Source organism: Acanthisitta chloris, unplaced genomic scaffold, assembly GCF_000695815.1.
Source record: "Acanthisitta chloris isolate BGI_N310 unplaced genomic scaffold, ASM69581v1 scaffold4866, whole genome shotgun sequence".
In the NCBI taxonomy this organism is placed as follows: domain Eukaryota; kingdom Metazoa; phylum Chordata; class Aves; order Passeriformes; family Acanthisittidae; genus Acanthisitta; species Acanthisitta chloris.
The window spans coordinates 13,899-32,702 of record NW_008677527.1 but is presented as its reverse complement, the minus strand read 5'-3'; the positions used below and the strand labels follow the sequence as shown (position 1 = coordinate 32,702).

The window sequence follows — 18,804 nt, the reverse complement described above, 5'->3', positions numbered from 1 at the left end:
TCCTGTCCCAACATCCCAACATGCTAACATGTTTTTGAAACAGTATTTTAAGGGATTGGAATGGACCTCAGAGATCATCTAGTCCCAACCCCCTGCCCTGGGCAGGGACACCTCCCACCAGACCAGGCTGCACAAGGCTTTATCAAAGCTGGCCTTGAACACTGACAGGGTTGGGGCAGCCACAGCCTCCCTGGGCAACCTGTGCCAGTGTCTCACCACCTTCACATTAAAAAGCTTGTTCCTAATGTCTAAATTTTCCTTCTTTGAATTTATACCCTTTACTCCTTGTCCTATCCCAGTTCTAGCCAAGAGTCCCTCTCCAGCTTCCCTGGAGCCCCTTCAGATCCTGGAAGGTTGCTATGAGGTCCACACACACACAACCTTCTCTTCTCCAGGCTGAACAGCCCCAACTTTCTCAGCTTGTCTTTGTAGGGAAGGTGCTCTGGTCCTCTTGTCAGCTTTGTGGCCTCCTCTGGACTTGCTCCAACAGTTCCATTTCCTTCTTCTGTTGGGGACACCAGAGCTGTGTGCAGTACTCCAGGTGAGATCTCACAAGAGCAGAGTAGAGGGGGAGAACCACCTCCATCACCTGCTGTGCACATTCCTTTGGATGCAGCCCAGGACACAGTTGTTTTCTGGGCTGTGAGTGCACACTGCAGCTCATGTTGAGTTTGTCATCACCATCACCCCCGAGTCCCTCTCCCAAGGCTGCTCTGAATGACTTCTCTGCCCATATGTGAAAACACAATCTCTGTATCTTGTGATGATGATCATGGGGCTAACATGCTGTCCATTACAACCTTTTATCTAAACAACATAAGAGCCTGAACTCTGGTATTTGCCTCTCAGGGCAATAAGACTCAGCATGCTGTGCATTAGAAAATAATCTTGGAGGCAAAGAAGTGAACAGGCACATTGTTCTCAGGGAGGTGAGAGACTGCTGTGGCTGCTTGCCACAGCCCCTTTTCTCCAGGACTATTCTTGCTTCTTCGGTCTGTCACCCCAGTGTGAGCACCAAGCTCTACTGGGTGCTTTAACACAGCACATTATCTCATCGTTCCATCATAAAAGGAAAACTATGTGGTTAAAATATCCATAGTCTTACTGGGATTTTTCAAGTAGTTGGACTTTCAGGTCCCTTAGGTCAAGGTAAACCTCTCTGCAGGTGCAGTGCTCAGCACTCCTGTTTCTAATCTCATTTTCCCCTCCTATTCTCCTGTGACGTTTCTACTCACACAGCAGGAAGAGGTTGGTCACGGGAACCATCCAGCACTCCTTGCCCAGCTGTTTGTCCTCTCTGGCAGGTAATAGCCTGGTTTTGCAGCTCCTTTTCCTTGCAGCTGTTGGCTGAGGGGCTCATCTGGGAGGGAAGGTTGCACTGGCAAGGCTGGCTGGGCAGGAGGTGGGAGCTGGAGACTGTGGGACATGGAGGTCCTGCAATCTGAGAGCATTCAGGAAGATGTGCTGGGTGGAAGGGACTGAGCTAAGTTGCTCTGAGGTGAGGTTGGTTGGTAAACACCAAACACCAGCAACAGCAAGGAGCAGTGACATTCTGCTGGGTCTGTTGACACCTTCCCCCAGAACTGGTGCAGTCACTGGGCACAGTCCAGGCCATGCTGTAGTCCCAGCTTGGGCCAGGGGACAATCAGGTCCTGCTCCAAGCAAGCTCCTCTGGCTGCAATGAGCAGATGCCCCATTGAAAGTGCTCCTGGTTTTATGCTGCCCCTGCTCCTGTGTCAACAGGACTGTGACATCTCTCCTTGTCAATAATTTCCCATGCAGAATCATGGATTAATCCTTGTCCTGTCACTACAGTTCTAGCCAAGAGTCCCTCTCCAGCTTCCCTGGAGCCCCTTCAGATCCTGGAAGGTTGCTATGAGGTCCTCCCCCAGCCTTCTCTTCTCCAGGCTGAATAGCCCCAACTTTCTCAGCCTGTCTTGGTAGGGAAGGTGCTCCAGTCCTCTTATCATCTTCATGGCCTCCTCTGGACTTGCTGCAATAGTTCCACGTCCTTCTTATCTTGGGGACACCAGAGCTGTGTGCAGTACTCCAGGTAGGGTCTCACAAGAGCAGAGTAGAGGGGGAGAATCACCTCCCTCACCTGCTGTGCACATTCCTTTGGATGCAGCCCAGGATGTGGTTGGTTTCTGGGCTAAGAACTGCTACAGACTGTTGAGTTCCCCACACCCTCATGCTGCATCACATTGAAACCTTTGGTATCAGTCTTACCCTCTGGCTGATGATGACATCTAGCAGCTTGAAGGCAAACTACAAGACATGTCCCCAGAGACATTTCCTACTGCTCTTCCAGTTCTCAGCTTATGTCCACTCTCTGTCTTTGCATCACCTGAAGGTGAAGGAGGTTGGGAGGACCCCAGAGGAGGTTGGAGGGAAGAATTGCACACATGCTCTGTCCTTGGTGCACATGGGGTTTTGTACATTCAGGGCTCAGAATCTTGGTGACATCAGCCCTCAGTGAGGTCACCCAGCTGGTCCTCTAGACCTGGCACCAGCCAGGGATTCTGGTGTGCTCAGGTGCCACCAGAGCCAAGTAAGGGGCTGAGGCCCTTCCATGGTGGAGAATTTATTGCTTTTGTACTTGTGCCACCTGCAGGTCAAAAGAAAACATATGTGATCCCCATTCCCAGCTCACAGCAGCCTGGACCATTTCCCTCAGTAGCTGGATGCTCCTAACTTTCATGTTCTCTGGTTTTCCATGCTGCTTCCCAGTCCTGAGAAAATGTCCTGGAAGGAGGAGAGCATGACTCCACCCTCGTGTTTCATCCAGCACCTGGACCACCTCGTGTTGACTGTGCAGAGCATTGAGGACACTGTGGCCTTTTATTCCAAAGTCCTGGGCATGGAGGTGGTGACTTTCAAGGTAACATGGGGCACAGGCTCGGCTTGGGTCTAGGGGAAGTGGAACTGCAGTTCTGGGTCAGTGGGTGGCCTTGGTGGCTCTCCAGTAGGTTCTCTGGGCACCTCCTCGGGGTGGGGATGGTAGGACGAGCACAGGCTTCAGGCCATCAAGCTCTGAGTTCCAGGAAAATCAATCTGAGTCAGAGGTAAGGCCAAACCACAGTGTGAAAGTATTTGAAGTGACAAAAAAGATATTTTGAAAAACAATTTCTAGGACTGAAGGAGAACCCTCAAACCCACACAGCCTCTGAAGATGTCTGACAGGCTCTTGTTCTGATATTTCCATTGGCAAAGAGCAGAAAAGTTGGTTAATATTTTCAGGACAGACCCAATTCATTTCCTGCCCATGCTTCAGGACATTTTGCCTGTTTTGAGTGTACACACAGCACCTTTGAAACTTCCAAACTTAGGTCCTTCTCTCCTGCCCCATCAGGTCTCTTCAAAGCAGACTCACAACTCAGCTTGTTCTTTAGGTAGCCATTGTCCTGCATATCCACAGGGGCTCAGGACTCAGCCGCCACGTGAGCCTGCAGAAATCTCCTTGAGATCGTGCAAAGAGATGCCAACACCTTCTTCCTCATCATCTTCTCATCTCATCAGCTTTTTCCCCCAACAGTGTCAGCCTGTGCGTTAGTCATTTGGCTGCTGCACAGGCAGAATGGAGAGTGTCCAAGCCTGAACACTTATATGTGGAATATCAGGAATATCTCATCCAACAGCTCATGTTTTCAAGGCTGGGTGGAAGAGCGCACAACACTGTGGTTTGGAAGTTGCTGTATATGGCTGTAGGCGTTTCTTGGGTCACTCCACACCCTGAGGGATACCATGGGAGCCTTGCAGTGGTGAGATCTTGTCTTGGGACAAGAGCTCAGATTTAGCAGGACTACATCAGGTCCCCGAGGTTTTCAGGACTACATGAATGAGTGAATGCTAAAGGCTTCCAGCCCCATAAGTCTCATTTATTTTGTGGTTTGTTTTTTTTCCTCTGGGGACAGGGAAATCGTAAAGCTTTATGTTTTGGCAACCAGAAGTTCAATCTGCATGAGGCTGGGAAGGAGTTTGAACCCAAGGCTCGGCACCCAGTCCCTGGCTCTGCAGATATCTGCCTTGTCACACAGGTGCCCCTGGAGAAGCTGCTGGATCATCTGAAGGTGAGTCAGGCATAGAGTGTCCACAGAGTAGTGCGATCCCAAGAGACATGAAGGCAGAGCTCCAAATGACACTGTCAAGGTCTGTGTCATGGAGAATGTCAGGATCCAACAGCTCACATTTTCAAGGCTGGGTGGAGGAGTGCACAAAATCCTGATAACACTCCCTTAAGCATTAACCCCCTCCTCTTCTGTCTCCTCCCAGGCCTGTGGGGTGGTTATTGAAGAAGGTCCCGTGGCCAGAACTGGTGCTGTGGGTCCAATAACATCCATCTACTTCCGAGACCCTGATGAGAACCTGATTGAGGTTTCCAGGTACTGAACAGCTGTGGCTGCAGTCAACAAAGGGGAACCCTAACCACAGCCCACACTGTGCCTGTGTCCCAGCAGGAGATGGGATGCAGAGACCAGCCCTTGGATGGCCAGTTTACAGGTCCAAGCTTCTACTTTGTAAACCTAGGGCAAATCTCAAATCCCAGACATAAAAGTAGAGCTGCATGGCCATTGAGAGTTTTCCCAAAGATCTCACCCTGGGTGTGAATCCTACTTTTATGCATCACCAGCAGTGGACACTTCATGGCCTTCTGGAAAGATCTGCACTACTCTTGTTGGGACATTTTTCTTGTGCCTGACACTTCTTTTGCTGCCATTGAAGCCTTCATTCCTGCCCTGTCCACCATGAACACCAAAGAACCTGATATTCCTCTCCTCTTCATAGTCACTTTTACACAGCTCAAGATTTCTGTCTTACTTCCTCTCATCCCCCTGCTTGGCTTGTCTCAGACTGACTGGTCCTGGTAGCTCTCACACCAAGCCAGTGATTTAAATTCAGCTGTGACTGTTGAAACACACTTCTTATCTGGGATTTGGGATCTTGGCCTCAGTGTCTGACACTCAAACACTCCTGAAACTGAAACTCCATGCCTCAAACTCAGCTCTGCAGCAATATTTACAGGGTTCCTGTCACGCAGGATGGGAAAAAGCAAAGATGAGATGCCTACATGGAGGGGAGAGTGTCTAAAGTCACGAGTTCACCTGGATTCATGCAGGGATGAGGAAGATGATCTGTGTGGCAGAGCCCACTCTGACAGACTGATGACACCTGGCTACTTGTGGGAATGTCCTAAGTTTTCTTCTTTCTCTAGTTAGTTAAAAAAGCAAATTCCCAATTATTTAAAAAGCATAAAGCAATGAAGAATTCCCTGGGATTTATGAAGAAGAGAAATTCCAGCTGCCCATGCTGCAGTTGCACTGTTATCATCACAGGAATATCACTGGAGGGCAGGGAGGATTCTTCCAAACTCTACAGTCAAAATCCTCTATAAAACTGAAATTATCCATGAATTGTATGGATTTTTTTTTCCCCCGTGCTGTAATTTCATGGGAAATCCAAAATTCTCCATGGTGCAAAAAAAGGCAAATTCACCAAAATTTCAGTGCTTTGGATGATCAGAAACTTGTACCGGTGGTGGCTGTAGGGATGGAGCTGCTTTACCTTGAGTCATTTGTGGGAGCTAAAGACAAGAGTGTCATGGGAGAAATCCCCCGGAATCTCATCACCTTTACCTTGTGAATGGACCCCGGGGGAACCCCTGGGAGGGACTCCAGGGAAGGACCCCCGGAGCGGAGCCGGTGGGTGCTCTCCAGGGTGCTGATGCCCCGCGGCCCGGCTGCCGCTGGACCCCACGGCTGAGTCCTACCCACTGGAGAGGGTCGATGCCCACGAGAGAATGCGGATGGTGACATTCTGCACACACTAGCCCTGCCTCAGCTTTTCTTGGCTCAGGGCTTCTCCCTGGCCAAGAGCTTGTATCAGAGGAGCCTGAATTTTTGGCTTGGGACTGTAGAATCATAGAATCATCAAACAGTTTGGGTTGGAAGGGACCTGAAAGACCATCTCATTCCACCCCCTGCCATGGGCAGGGACACCTTCCACTTGACCAGGTTTCTCCAAGCCTTGTCCAACCTGGCCTTGGACACTTCCAGGGATGAGACATCCAAAACTTCTTGTAGTTATTGATGATTACTTGCAGAGATCCTGACTGGCTCTGCAGGTATCCTGTCAGTCACTGAACTTGCTACCATAAATACGTTTGAGGAGGAATGTTCCCATTCCTTAATTTAAAGTGCCATTTATCTTGGAACAGCAGTAGAAAGAAGGACAATGGCTCTTTTGTTATTCAACCCGAGAGGAAAAATTAGAGACTTTGAATTAGGGACTATATTAATTGCTGAATACTCTCACTGTCACCCAAACTGGTCTATAATTTTCACAGGACATTTTTTCCCTTGGCTCTTTTAAGGCCTTGCCTCCCTTGCCAGGGTTTGGACCCCCTAATTATTTAGGGATATGGAACATTTGCTGTTTGAAAACGGTAATAATGAGTGACACATTTTCCTGGGCTGGGATACTGGAAGCTTTCTTAGAGTTCTAGGCCTTTAAAGGAAATTTCATGAGTGAAAAAATCTCAAGCATGCCTTTAGCTCCTGATATTCTGGAAAAAACCACTTACTGCTATAACTTATCACTTTCTACCACTACCTGACAGGAGGTTGAAGGCAGGTGAGCATTGGGCTCTTCTCCCAAGCCACAGACAACAGGAGGAGAGGACATAACCTCAGGCTGCACCAGGGGAGATTAAGACTAGACATCAGGAAGAATTTCTTCATGGAAAGGGCTGTCAGGCATTGGAAGGGGCTGCCAAGGGGGGGGGGGGAGTCATCATCCCTGGAAGTGTTCAAGAAATGGCTGTTTGGCACTCAGTGCTCTGGTCTAGTTGACAAGGTGGAGATCAGTCACAGGTTGGACTTGATGATCTTGGAGGTATTTTCCAACCTAAATAATTCCGTGATTCTATGAACTGATAAGGGACTCAATAAAAGGAGTCCCTTATCAGTTCATAGTCCCTGTTCCTGTCCCTTCCCTTCATAATTTTACTTATCAGCTGTAATGGGTATAAATTGAAAGAGGGGAAATTTAGGCTCAATATTAGGAAGAAGTTTTTTCCTGTGAGGCTGGTGAGACACTGGCACAGGTTGCCCAGGGAGGCTGTGGTTGCCCTAACCCTGGCACTGTTCCAAGATGAGTTGGATAAAGCCTTGAGCAACCTGTTCTGGTGGGAGGTGTCCCTGCCCAGGGCAGGGGGTTAGGACTAGGTGATCTCTGAGGTCCATTCCAACCCCTTAACATACTATGAAACTATCTGCTGAAAGGTGTCAGGATTGTGTCTGACAGGACAGCCAAGACATGAATGAGTATTAGAAGGTTTTTCTGAACCTCAGGGACAAAATGTATTTTGAAACTCAACTAAAAAGCTCTTTTTTATGCTCCAGTACCAGCAGGTAAAAGGTGTTAGTTCCCTCATCTCCTCAGCTTTACTGCTACATGGCATCATTGCAGCACAGAGCAGGAGGCATAGAAATGAGAACATTGGAACAAATGTTAGGACACAGGAATCACTGATAACCCACCAATAGGCTTTGCTCCCACCACTGCAGCCCATCACGGTACTGCCACATATTCCCTTGACAAATGTTGAGTTAATGGGTGGCTTGGAGGGCACTGGCTCCATGGATTTCCAGTCCATTGGGCTGTGAAACATTGAATGACATATTTGGTCATCTTACACCTGACTTGAACCAAGGGAATCTAGAAACTTGTCATGAAAACTTAGCAAGTATTTGAAATCTGTTGCTAATGGAGAAGCACTGGGTGAGTTCTCTTCAAGTGACGGTGTTTCAGCACAGCCAGGCTGTGCTGGCTGGTAGTTGTTGTCCTCACTAGAAAAAACAATGTCTCAATGGATCACAAAATTACAGAATATTCAGAGTTGGAAGGGACTCACAAGGTTCACTGAGTTCAAATCCTGCCCTGCACAAGACACCCCAACAATCCCACTATATCTGAGAGCATTGTCCAAACACTCCTTGAGCTCTGTCAGGCTTGGGACCCTTACCACTGCTCTGGGGAGCTGTTCTAGTGTCCAATCACCCTCAAGGGGAAGAACCTTTGCCTAATATCCAACCTAACTTCCCCTGTCACAGCTTCAGCCATTCCCTCAGATCCTGTCACTGGTCACAGAGAGAAGAGATCAGTGCTGCCCCTCCACTGCCCCTCATAAGGAAGTTTTATACAGCAATGAGGTCTCCCCTAAGTCTCCTCATCTTCATCTGAACAGACCAAGTGACCTCAGCTGCACCTTGTATGGCTTCCCCTCAAGGCCCTTCACCATCTTTCACTATTAGGAGGTGATTCCCCCCATCTACTCTGCTCCTGTGAGACCCCACCTGGAGTACTGCATACGCTTCTGGTGCTCCCAACATAGGGACATAGAACTGTTGGAGCAAGTCCACAGGAGGACATGAAGTTGATAAGAGCACTGGAGCACTTGCCCTACAAAGATAGGCTGAGAAAGTTGGGGCTGTTTGAGGCTGTAAATTTATTACCCTGGAGAAACCACTGGCTACAGGCCAGCCTTCCAGCTGTACCTGTACTGGCTGCTCCTGGTTTCCCCATCTATTGGAAAAGCCTCTGCAGTGTGTCTATTCTGATTAACCCCATAAAAGTGATGGTCTACATAATGTAGCATTAAATCTTTATGCAGAAAATGAATTGAATTCTGTTCTTTATTCAGAAAGATTCGTTGTGAATATCAGACAGTGTGAGTGGATTAACAGGTGGGCAAATAGCTTTTCTCTGGTTGAGGTGTTCTCTGCACAAGCCACTACCACCAAGCTAAAAGGAACCAGCCCACATTCCTTCTTGCCTGTCTGGTCCCATCTTGGTCCCCCTCACAGAACAACCCTCACATCTGCAACAGATTCAACAACAGATGCAACAGTTGTACCTATATCGTGTTCATTTTGGAAACAAGCCCTTAGGACCAGTAATCACAGTCTTGAATGCACAGAGGAATATTGCATAGGAAGAAGCTTTTCAAGGAATGGCTACTCAGGAGCATGAGCACTGATTTCATCCTAGCTGGAAAGATGAGTTAAGAACTGAGTCTCAATAAGTTTCCCCTACCCTCAGGGGAGAGAAACAGGAATTTCCCAATGTGAGTCACAGTATGTATGTGCCCAAGCCACCACCCAGAGGTGCCCACAGGCTACAGAGACCACCTCTGGTGAGACAGCTCTGAATTGGTGCCTGGGAGACCTGCACAAAGCCAGGAAGGACGGTGAGGAACAGTCCTGGGATGGCTTCTCAGGAGGCGTAGGATGTGGGTGCAGGACTGATGGAGGGTTTCTCTCTTATGAACTGCCTTTCCCTCAGAGAAGGCATACAGGTTTGAGGGTCCTTGAACCATCCCTTGTACATAGAGAAGTGACAAACACTTCCCAAGTGCTCGAGAAACAGGAGGATTTTACTGGAAAAGCAAACAATCCCTCTCTGCCTGAGAGTGTTCCAAGCAGGGCTGTTTACAGTAGCTGAAGGATTTGTGTCTGGACAGTGTGACTAACCAACCACTATCCAAAAAGTACCCAGAAGAGCACTAAAAAAAGCACACATTCTGCAGGTGAACTTCCTCCTCTTCCCAGACTCTGCAGTTAGGCATTCTGCCCAGAAAAATTTGGAATCCAGCTTTAAGAAATCCATAGACACAGTTCCTTTTGGGAAAACATATTCTCAGTGATAGCCCAGGTTTCTCAGAGATTTCCATGGGATTTTTTTGTGTGTTTGTGGCAGCCTTTCAGCTACTCAGACAGCATCAACCATGAGTTGAAATTTACTCCTTGTACTAATGGCTGACACAGACACAGACACACCTCCTGCCTCGTGAGGTCCTTTGGTATTGAAGTGTCTACTTGAAGGGGTGGGAACGTTCCTGTCATTGGAAATCAATAGTAAAGCACCAATGAAGAAAGGAATCAGAGTTTCACTGGGACAAGCCCCTCATCAAAACCCCACAGGGTTCCTCACAGGCTGCAGGCCAGCTGAGAACTATCTGACAGGTTCTCCAGGTTGTCTACCATAGTGATGATGGTTTCTACTTTTTCTTCTGGAAGCACATGAGAGGCATTGGATCGAAACTTCTTCAGGAGTGATTCTTTGCTCAGAGGCTTCCTCCAGTGCCCATAGAAAGTGTCACATTTGCCTGTGAGGACATCACCACTGTGCAGGAGCAGTGCCACCTCTCCATACATCTTGTCAAAGTTGGCCACATTATCTTCAGGGTGTTCCACCACCACTTTGTCCAGCAGCTCCCTCAGCTCCTGCCGGTGGATGCTGCTCTCAGTGAAGGACCCGAGGCCCACCTCACCATCCAACAGGGCAGCACAGGCATTGAACTGGAAGGAGTGTCTAGCCTGGTGCTCGGAGCTGGGGAAAGGCCGATTGATGTACTTCGACACTGGGATCTTCAGCACAATGGTGCGGATCAAAGAGGGAGAGAAGGACCCTGCATAGTTGATGAAGAGGTTCCGGACAGACAAGGCAGCATCCACCACCCAGTGCATCCCCAGGTGGGCTGGGAATCGCTTGAAAGCAATATCCTGCTTCTCCAAGAGGAATTCATGGTGGTCACTTGGTGTAGGCAGTGGTTTGGGATGATAGACACTGTAGAAAGCACTGAACCCAGAGCAACCAGGGATGTCATCCAGGATGAAGGGGTTAGCCTCCATCCCTCGGGCAGCCAGCAGGGCTGCTTCGAAGCCCAGGCGAGTGGCATTCCCGATGTGCAGTGGCTTGGCTTGGGTGGCAGCGTTTGCCATGGGTGCCCCTGCCAGCGATGCAGCAATGCCCAAAGCATGTGAGCACTGGGCCATGCTGAGGGACAGCAGCTTCGCCGTGGCTGCAGCACTGCCCATGGTACCAACCACTGAGGGAGGGTGGAACCTACAGGGGAGATGGCAGGTATGAGCATCCCTGCCTGCTGGGCATGGGTAGCACCAAAACACCTCAGCTATGGGACAAAATGAATGGCCCAGGCAGCCAGTGGAAGTCCCTCCTGGCTCTGAAGCAGGTGGGATTTACCTAACTCAGAATTTAGCTATCTATTTGAAGACTTACTGGAGACAACAGATGAGCTCAGTATCTCCAGAAAGCAATTTTTAATTTTCTATTGTGTCCATACAGCCAAACTTTCCTGTCTTAGACAAATAAATTGGCCTCATCCAACATGCTGAAGAATGACAGTTCAGGTTGATACTATCCCTTGGACCACACCAGGGCATTGTTGGTGAATGGCAGTTGGCACAGGAACTGTGTCCACCATGAAGTTGCCTGCATGGCTGTGAGCTCTTGCCCTGATTGGTTTAGATGAGAGCACTGCAGACAGCATGAGTCCTCTTGATGGTTGTTTTGAGACAAGATCACTGGAAGTCACCAAATAAATTTGTGGTGCTTCATCACCTCTCATCAGGACTTTACCCTGATCCCAGGGTAAAGCTAACTTTAACTGGACTTAAACTGTGTTTTTGAAACCCAGACTCACTAACTCTCTTCCTACTTGGTGAAGAAAAGAAGGTTTACCTTTTTGGAATGTTGTGAGCCTCTGTGGAGAAATGCATGAGCCTTCCTTGCACTTCCAGGCCCACATTAAATGCCAGTAGGAAATCCATGCCATTGGGTTTGGTGCTTGGAGGTAGCATCTGGGAAGCTGCCAGAAGGGCTGGCAGAACAGCCCCTGATGGATGAGTAGCAGGGTGCCAGGTGTCATCAAAGTCCATGGAATGAGTCTGCCAGAGAAATGGAGATTAGGACATGCTGGTGGCGAGCTGGAAGGTGAGGGAGCAAGGGTTCCTTGCTGCTATTGCTGTGACTATATCAGCAACAACATCCACCCAGTCACCCAGTGGTCCCCACAGTGGCTTTTAACAGCAGGGTGTGAGACTACAAAGGATCTCATGACCCTGTCCCCCATGCCACTCCCAGTCACCAGTCTGCTTCCTGTAATCCTAATTAATGTCTTTGAAGGCACTACAGGGCATAGATTCTCCTGAAAGGAGTGGCCTTACCGCAACTCCATTGGTGAAGGCAGCCAGGGTCGGCGAGAGCTTCACACCTGGCTTGCCATAGACAGAGCTCACAGCAACTGAAGAGTACAGCTCCTGTGGAATGGAGAGAAACTCAGAGGAGGACCTTGAGGGGAGCAGTGATGGTGACAGAACACCTTTCTACCACAAGGCAAAATTCCTATGTCAGCCATGAGATAAGACCTTGGTTGTGGTGGGGGTGACGGTGTCAGGGTGGGGACCAGGAACTATGTGGTGATATGGGGCTGTTCCTACCCGGCAGTACCGCAGAGCGATGTCGAATACATGTGTTGTGCTGCCCACAAGGCCAACCCCAATGCTGTCCAGAATCATCCTCTTGCTTCTGTGACGGACTGTCTTGGACAAGTGCTCAGGTCGAGCTGCATGGATGAAGGAGGCGAAGCTGCTGGTCACAGTCTCCTCTGGAGCACTCCTGGCCACCACTGCAGCACCAAAAGAGAGTGGAGAGGGTGAAGACACCTGTGAGCCCTGTGCTCAGAGCTCACAGGTCTTCCTGCTCTGGTCTCCCTGAATCTGGGGAAGGACAATGGCTGCTGAAGCATGCAAAACCTGCCTCAACCAGGTGGTTTGCTTTTAGGCAGTCCTGCGAGGAGCAGGGAGTTGGAATTGACGATTCTTATGGGTCCCTTCGAGCTTGGGATATTCTAAGATGCCTGCTCTGTGTACCTCCTGGGGTGGCTTCCAGAAGGTTCAAGTGAAGTAGTTTCAGGGCTCAGCCCTACCCCATCACTCTGGGTTTCAAGCAACCCTTTTTTGGGAGTCAGTACAAATTCCATCCCTTTATCTGGAAGTAAGGCAGAGCAGGTCCTACGTTACCAGTGGTGTCCTGTAGGGAGTGGATCACAAATCCAAAATTTCCTATAGCTTCCAGCATTTTTTTGCAAGCAACACTAGACCCAAAGCCTGGATTTCTCCAGAAGTTATCCCTGCAGGACACTGAAATGTCTTGGCTCAGCAAAGCTCTAAAGTCCTATGACTCCGAAGGATGATAATGCATAAAAACAAGTTAAAATTCAGTGGAAAATATCATAAAATCATTTGGAATGGAACTGAAAAATCATCTAGTCCCAACCCTCCTGTCATGGGCAGGGACACCTCCCACTAGACCAACTTATGTCCAATTTGTGTCCATTGTACTTTTTAATTTCAGTGAAAAATTGCTTTGTTTGGATAAATTTATAATTGATAGACTTATAATTTTGAAATTAGGATACAGAATATAATTAATAGAATTCTGTTTATAATTAATAGAATGATATGTATTTTTAGGATGATAATATAGTTATATTTGTAATTAATAGAACTATATTTATAATTAATAGAATTATAATTCTCATGGCCCATTATAATTTATAATATCATTTTGAGAGTGTACATGAGAGTAGGAAAACCATAACATTCAATGTAGCTACCATTTGCATGATGGCAAATCCTGTATATATGAATGTCATAGTGCATGCACACATGCACACATGCACACAGATAAAGATGTCATTAATGGCCAGATGAAATGAACCACATAAACCAGTCCAGATGAGTGAAGCAAAATAAGTAAAACAAGTTTGCTTCAACATGTTACAGGGAAACTCATCCCAATCAGCAGGTACACATGACACAGTTTTTTAAACAGAAAACATGGTAATTAACAGACTGACCATTCCCTAATTTCACTAGCTTGTATTCATCCTTAAATGTCATGGGCACTGACTCACAGTGTGCTTGCTAATGTGTTTGGGCTCACCTAGAGCCCAGGAGTCTAAAATCCGCTTGTAAACACAGCTGAGAATGTCATCACTGCATGACTCACGCAGAGAAAATTCCCCCCTCGAAGCGGCTCTATGAAATACATTCCTATACGAATCTGTGACACTCAGCAAATTGGAAACCTGCTGTGACCAAAATCTGTGTCCTCTGAGAGCGTCCTCTGAGCACCCACCCGGCAGCACCAACACCCTCCCAGGGGAGGGAACACTGATGTCAAACAGGCTTGGAGAGGCTGTAGGAAAATCTGCTCAAATCCCCATGAAAGTTGGATTGCTTCCATCCCGGCATCGAATGCCCTTTGCCACCTCAGCAGGCAGCAATAGTTTTTTAACCCTTCAGCTAAAACATTCCATGACTCCAGTGTTTTTTTCCTGGTACAGCAGAACTTGATAAAAAAAATGAAAGACTCCATTCAAGACCAAATAAATCTGTGTAGATTGTGATTATTGCTCTTGTCCTCAAGTGTTCGTTACATAACATTCATTGCATTGGTTGTATTAATAACACATTTAAAACCTGGTTAATAGACATAATAGACCAAGTTTGAAAACAAGCTAATAAACTTATATCAAGAACACATTTTAGAATAAACTTATAAGAAGAACACATTTTAACATAAGTTAATAAACTTGTAATAGACTAAAAACACATTTTAAAAGACATTAATAGACAAATTTAGACAAAATTAATAGATAAAATAGACCAAATGGCTACACAGCCAAATTCTGGCTAATTTGTGCAAAGCTGGGCAGTACTGAAGACACAGAGAGCCATCTGTGACCCGCTCAAAGCAATGCCCAGAGCAGGATCAGATGGAATTAGGAAGCAGTGACAGAGGAGTTAAGGATCTGAGCAGCCTGATGGCAGCCACGATTTAAACATCTTACACTTGATGTCAATGAGGAAGAATTTGGAAAGTCTGGTTCTAAATCAGTTAAAGTTTCTGGTTTAGCACAGGACTAGCAATCAGCATTATTACTCTTTGTCGCTTTTTGCCTTGCCCTTTAGCCTGAGGGCACAGAGCACCACAAGACCCACCAAATTCGCTTTGCCTTCCAAGAACTTGAGCAGTTTATCTCGGTGTGCTCAGCCCAGCACTCGCTTTCCAATTAATGCCCTGATTATTTTGGGATGCCCATTAGAAAAGGATGGGGAATGCTGTTCTGCAGAGAGATACAAACCATGTGCAGCAGTTTTGTGAACTTGCCGGGAGCTTGCCAAGAACTTCTGAGATTTCTAGAGGAAAGACACAGAGCATTTGTCACCAAAGCTGCTTGAACCTTTTTCAGAGCCGTTTTACTGGTTGTGCCTCTAACACAGCAATGTAAGGCACTCACAGATCAAAGGAGCACATAAAACTAACTACACTTCTGAAGGAGGAAAAAAATATTTTTCCAAAGCTGAGTCCAGCAGGGATGCCAAGAACAGGCAGGGGAAAAAAGCTACACAGTGGAAGAGGCAGCACAGCCTTTCCAGTCCTGCCATGAGATCTTGCAACAAGTAGGACCAGCTCAGAGCGGACACGAGGAGAAAAAACCACACAGCACATCGCAACAACATCACCAGCCCCCTCAGCATGACACCCTCAGAGCATGTTTGGGACACAGAAGAGGTGCAGGAATGGGAGGAACAGGTCAGTAACTGAATTAAGTGACTGTGAAACCCATCTGAATTAGTTAATACTGGGGCAGGTTCCCCTTTAGTGTAGTGATCATTTTGACCAGTTGAGGAATCACCAAAATGAGACATTTCCTCCTGAAAGTGCTAAAGGAAAGCTCAGAGATCGATAGGGTTTGGTAATGGAAGAGTCATTACCTGTAAGGTGGAATAGACCATGCTGGTGGCTGCTCCCAGGGCTCAGTGCCCAGCTCTGTGCTGCTTGGAGTGAGGGATGGCAGAGGTGTGTGGCTGAAGGTGTTTGCTGTCAGGGTTTATATAGGCTCCCAAAGGCAATTTGCTTTTTGTTTTTTTGCAACTGAATTTCAAGTGTGATGACATCAGCCTCTGGGGACTGAGAGGGTGGGGGGAATAGATGAGGAGGGGTGGTTTGTCTCTGCTGAACACAAGGGAAATCCCCCTGGTTTCAGGAAATTAAAAAAGATTTAGGACAGTAACTGACAAAGTTCAAGGAAACACTTGTCTTCAAAATGCTGCAGGTGCCAATGGGTGAAGCAACTGGCCCCAGGCTCCTCCTCCTGAAGAGCACTATAAAACTGGTACTTACCAGGAAATGAGAGAGACAAGAACATCCTCCCATTGAGCAGAAGTGTCACCAAACCAGGTAATCCCAGCTGGAGAGGCAGGAGTGAGGCATTGGTGGCTTTCTATGATGCTTTCCATGAATATCTTCAGTGTTTTGTCATTTGGCTGAGGCTTTCTTAGCTCTCCTTCTTCTAAATGTTCAGCTCTGTGACGCTGCCTACCAGGTGCTGCTGGGCCATTGAACTGAGACTGCAGATGTGAACCCTGGAACTTCCAGGGGACACTGGGAGAATTCATTTCCCAATGAATGTTTGGATTTGGGGGGAACGACATGGCTCTTTGCTTTATCGAACAGTGAAGCATGCTGAACATAGGTTTGGGCAGAATGACAGCCTGGTGTGATACACTTTGTATTTAAAACTGAATTTTTATTGACTCCCAGGCAGAGCTTTGTGTGGAGCAATGCATCTCCTGCAACTTGGTGCTGTTTTACATCAGAGGAGAGTCTGGGTTGTGATATTTAGTGTGGTTGTGCTGTGTACTTATCCAAAATGAATTGCCTTTCATTCTCTCCCTGTGTTTATCTGAAGAGAGGCAATGTTTCCTCAGAGCTGTACAAATATTTGTTATCACTAATAAGGTGGGATGGAAAACTAATATCATAATGCTGCTGGGAGATAAGTGTTGGAAATGTAATGTTTTGGTATTTATTTATATATCCCATGGAATGTTGAGCCTCCCCAGGAGGCAAAGTCTATGCACCAGCATATTCCCATCAATATGAGTCCTGGTGAAGCAACACCAGCAGCAGATGTCGATGCAAAGCAGATGCACATGGTGATATCTGCAAAGCCCAGGTGTGGCTGCTAGATGAAAAGGAGGTGCAGAGAGGAATGACCGTTTCTGGACGGGCTGAAGGGATGTTATTGTGAGGAAGGTGGTGACTAAAGGAAATGGTCTCTAGAGGCTGCAGCCCAGCTGGCACAGTGGCCACGTGGGCATGGCTCAGAGGTCACGCTGAGGGGAGAAGAGCCAGGATGGAGGGAGGACCTTACACACCATTTCTGCAACCTCCAGGTTGAAGAATGTAAGGGGCAAGCAGAGAAAGGAAAGAAGGTGGAAGAGGCTGGATAAGTGAGGGGATGGCTTTGGCTTTGCCATCACTGCACAGGGGATTTATTCAAGGGAAGGATCACTCTGGGCTGCCCCACCCCTTTGGAAGAGCCAGCTGTCTGGCAGCACTCCAGGTGCCTCCTTACCATGGGGAGGTCTCCATCCTCGTGGTTTCCTGGACAGTGGATGTGCTGCCTGGTGCCCTGTGTGTATAGAGAGCTGCTAACCCTACCTGGTAGAGAAGGACCCCTTTGCCTCCTGTGTAATCTCATGTTATTGTGTCACACTGTCAGTTTTCTGTAGTGCATGTGGACAAACAGGTCCTTACAAAGTGCCATAGGCAGCAGCTGACTAAAGCGCTGGTAACAACAGCCATGAGTGGTATTATCCCAGGGACATATTCAAGCAGAAAACCCCGCTGGGTGTTCCCTCATTTCTCTAGTGTCAGTGCAGCCCATGGCATTTCAGTGTTGCTACCCCTGAGACAACAAGCAGGAGGTCATTGATTTGATGTGTCCTTATGTGGCATGAAATAGAGGCAGGGGCAATGCACAACTGCTGAAATGGGCTTAGGACAGGGGCCACAAGTCTGTGGTGGCACTGTGTGGGGTTAAGTCTGCAGCTGTTTCCAACCCCAAGACCTTCTCCTCCCAAGGGAAGCTCCTTCATCCTCCTTCTTTGCCTTACCTTGGACTGAATCCTCTCACACGCTTTCCCTTTATATCTCCATAGCCTGATACAGCATGTTGTGGTATTTCTCTCCCTCCCTTCTCCGATGTCCTAGGCAGGATGGCACTGGAACAGGAGTGAAACACCCCTCCTAGTTGTGTCTCTACATCCATCACAAATCCCAGCTGTATGTTGCAGGCTCCAAACTCACCAGCATGGCTAGTTCCACAGGAACTGCCAATGGAGTGAGTCTTGGCAAATTGAAAACCACTCCTGTGAGCCAAGGAGTCACCTGGCCAGTCCATCTTCCTCCAGAAAACCCACCCCATCCTCCTCCAGGGACAGACTCAAAACAGGCTGGTTGCAGTATACCTAGAAAGCTACAGCCTGAGCTGTCTCAGAGCAAAACATCTGGAGGAACTTAATATTGTGGCCCACCTCCCAGTATAGCCATAGAAACCAAACCACTTATTTACATATGGATTATTTAAAAACAATAACAATAGAAAAAGAAAAAGACAAAATCATGGACTCCACAGGTAGTTGCTAAGCCCTGTCTAAGGGCACACTGTTCCTTGGGGCCTCCTTCAGGTCAGTAGTGTGTACAGATGTTTGATATGAAGAGAGTGTTCCTCCCTCAGAACTGTGATGTGGGGCATGGCTCTTTCTGAACCAAAAATTCTAACCTTTAACACCACCAAATAATGGAATAATTAATTATCTTCCAAGATTTGCTTGAAGGTTTTTACCTTTTCAACATTTGATGAGGATTTCAGTTGCTGAAGCAGTTCAGAGCTGTTAGGAGTCAATTTATCCTTCCTCCTTCTTTCTTTGGGAAAGATACATCCTTTAGAATAAATGGAGAGATGAAAAACATGGAGGGGTTAGTAGAACAAGAGAGTCTGGAGGGCATTGATGTTTGCCAAACATGTATTTGTGCTGAGGAATATTGTGTGTTCTTGAGATTTAGGTTCATTTATACTCACATCAT

General features: G+C 47.5%; 2 protein-coding genes across 2 annotated transcripts; one reads left to right on the top strand and one right to left on the bottom strand.

The window, feature by feature from the left end:
- Window positions 1-2,740: 2,740 nt before the first annotated feature.
- Window positions 2,741-4,389, top strand: GLOD5 (glyoxalase domain containing 5). The gene is made up of 3 exons (XM_009076532.1): window positions 2,741-2,881; window positions 3,915-4,070; window positions 4,273-4,389. The coding sequence occupies exons 1-3, from the start codon at window positions 2,741-2,743 to the stop codon at window positions 4,387-4,389; spliced, it is 414 nt and encodes a 137-aa protein (XP_009074780.1).
- A 5,597-nt stretch (window positions 4,390-9,986) lies between these two features.
- LOC103803949 (cis-aconitate decarboxylase-like) lies at window positions 9,987-15,665 on the bottom strand. Its single transcript, XM_009076531.1, has 6 exons — window positions 15,645-15,665; window positions 15,011-15,065; window positions 12,300-12,487; window positions 12,027-12,119; window positions 11,542-11,747; window positions 9,987-10,905 (listed from the first exon to the last, which is right to left on the bottom strand). The coding sequence occupies exons 1-6, from the start codon at window positions 15,663-15,665 to the stop codon at window positions 9,987-9,989; spliced, it is 1,482 nt and encodes a 493-aa protein (XP_009074779.1).
- Between the last annotated feature and the right edge of the window lie 3,139 nt (window positions 15,666-18,804).

What these genes read in the sequence shown, in the direction of transcription:
- GLOD5 (XM_009076532.1), top strand. Translation starts at nt 2,741, where the DNA reads ATGTCCTGGAAGGAGGAGAGCATGACTCCACCCTCGTGTTTCATCCAG. An exon ending in TGGAGGTGGTGACTTTCAAG is followed by an intron (nt 2,882 to 3,914) that starts GTAACATGGGGC and finishes CTCTGGGGACAG; the next exon opens with GGAAATCGTAAAGCTTTATG. An exon ending in AGCTGCTGGATCATCTGAAG is followed by an intron (nt 4,071 to 4,272) that starts GTGAGTCAGGCA and finishes GTCTCCTCCCAG; the next exon opens with GCCTGTGGGGTGGTTATTGA.
- LOC103803949 (XM_009076531.1), bottom strand. Translation starts at nt 15,665, where the DNA reads ATGGTCTATTCCACCTTACAG. An exon ending in TCACAAAACTGCTGCACATG is followed by an intron (nt 12,488 to 15,010) that starts GTTTGTATCTCT and finishes TTGGTGCTGCAG; the next exon opens with TGGTGGCCAGGAGTGCTCCA. An exon ending in CCTTCACCAATGGAGTTGCG is followed by an intron (nt 11,748 to 12,026) that starts GTAAGGCCACTC and finishes TTTCTCTGGCAG; the next exon opens with ACTCATTCCATGGACTTTGA.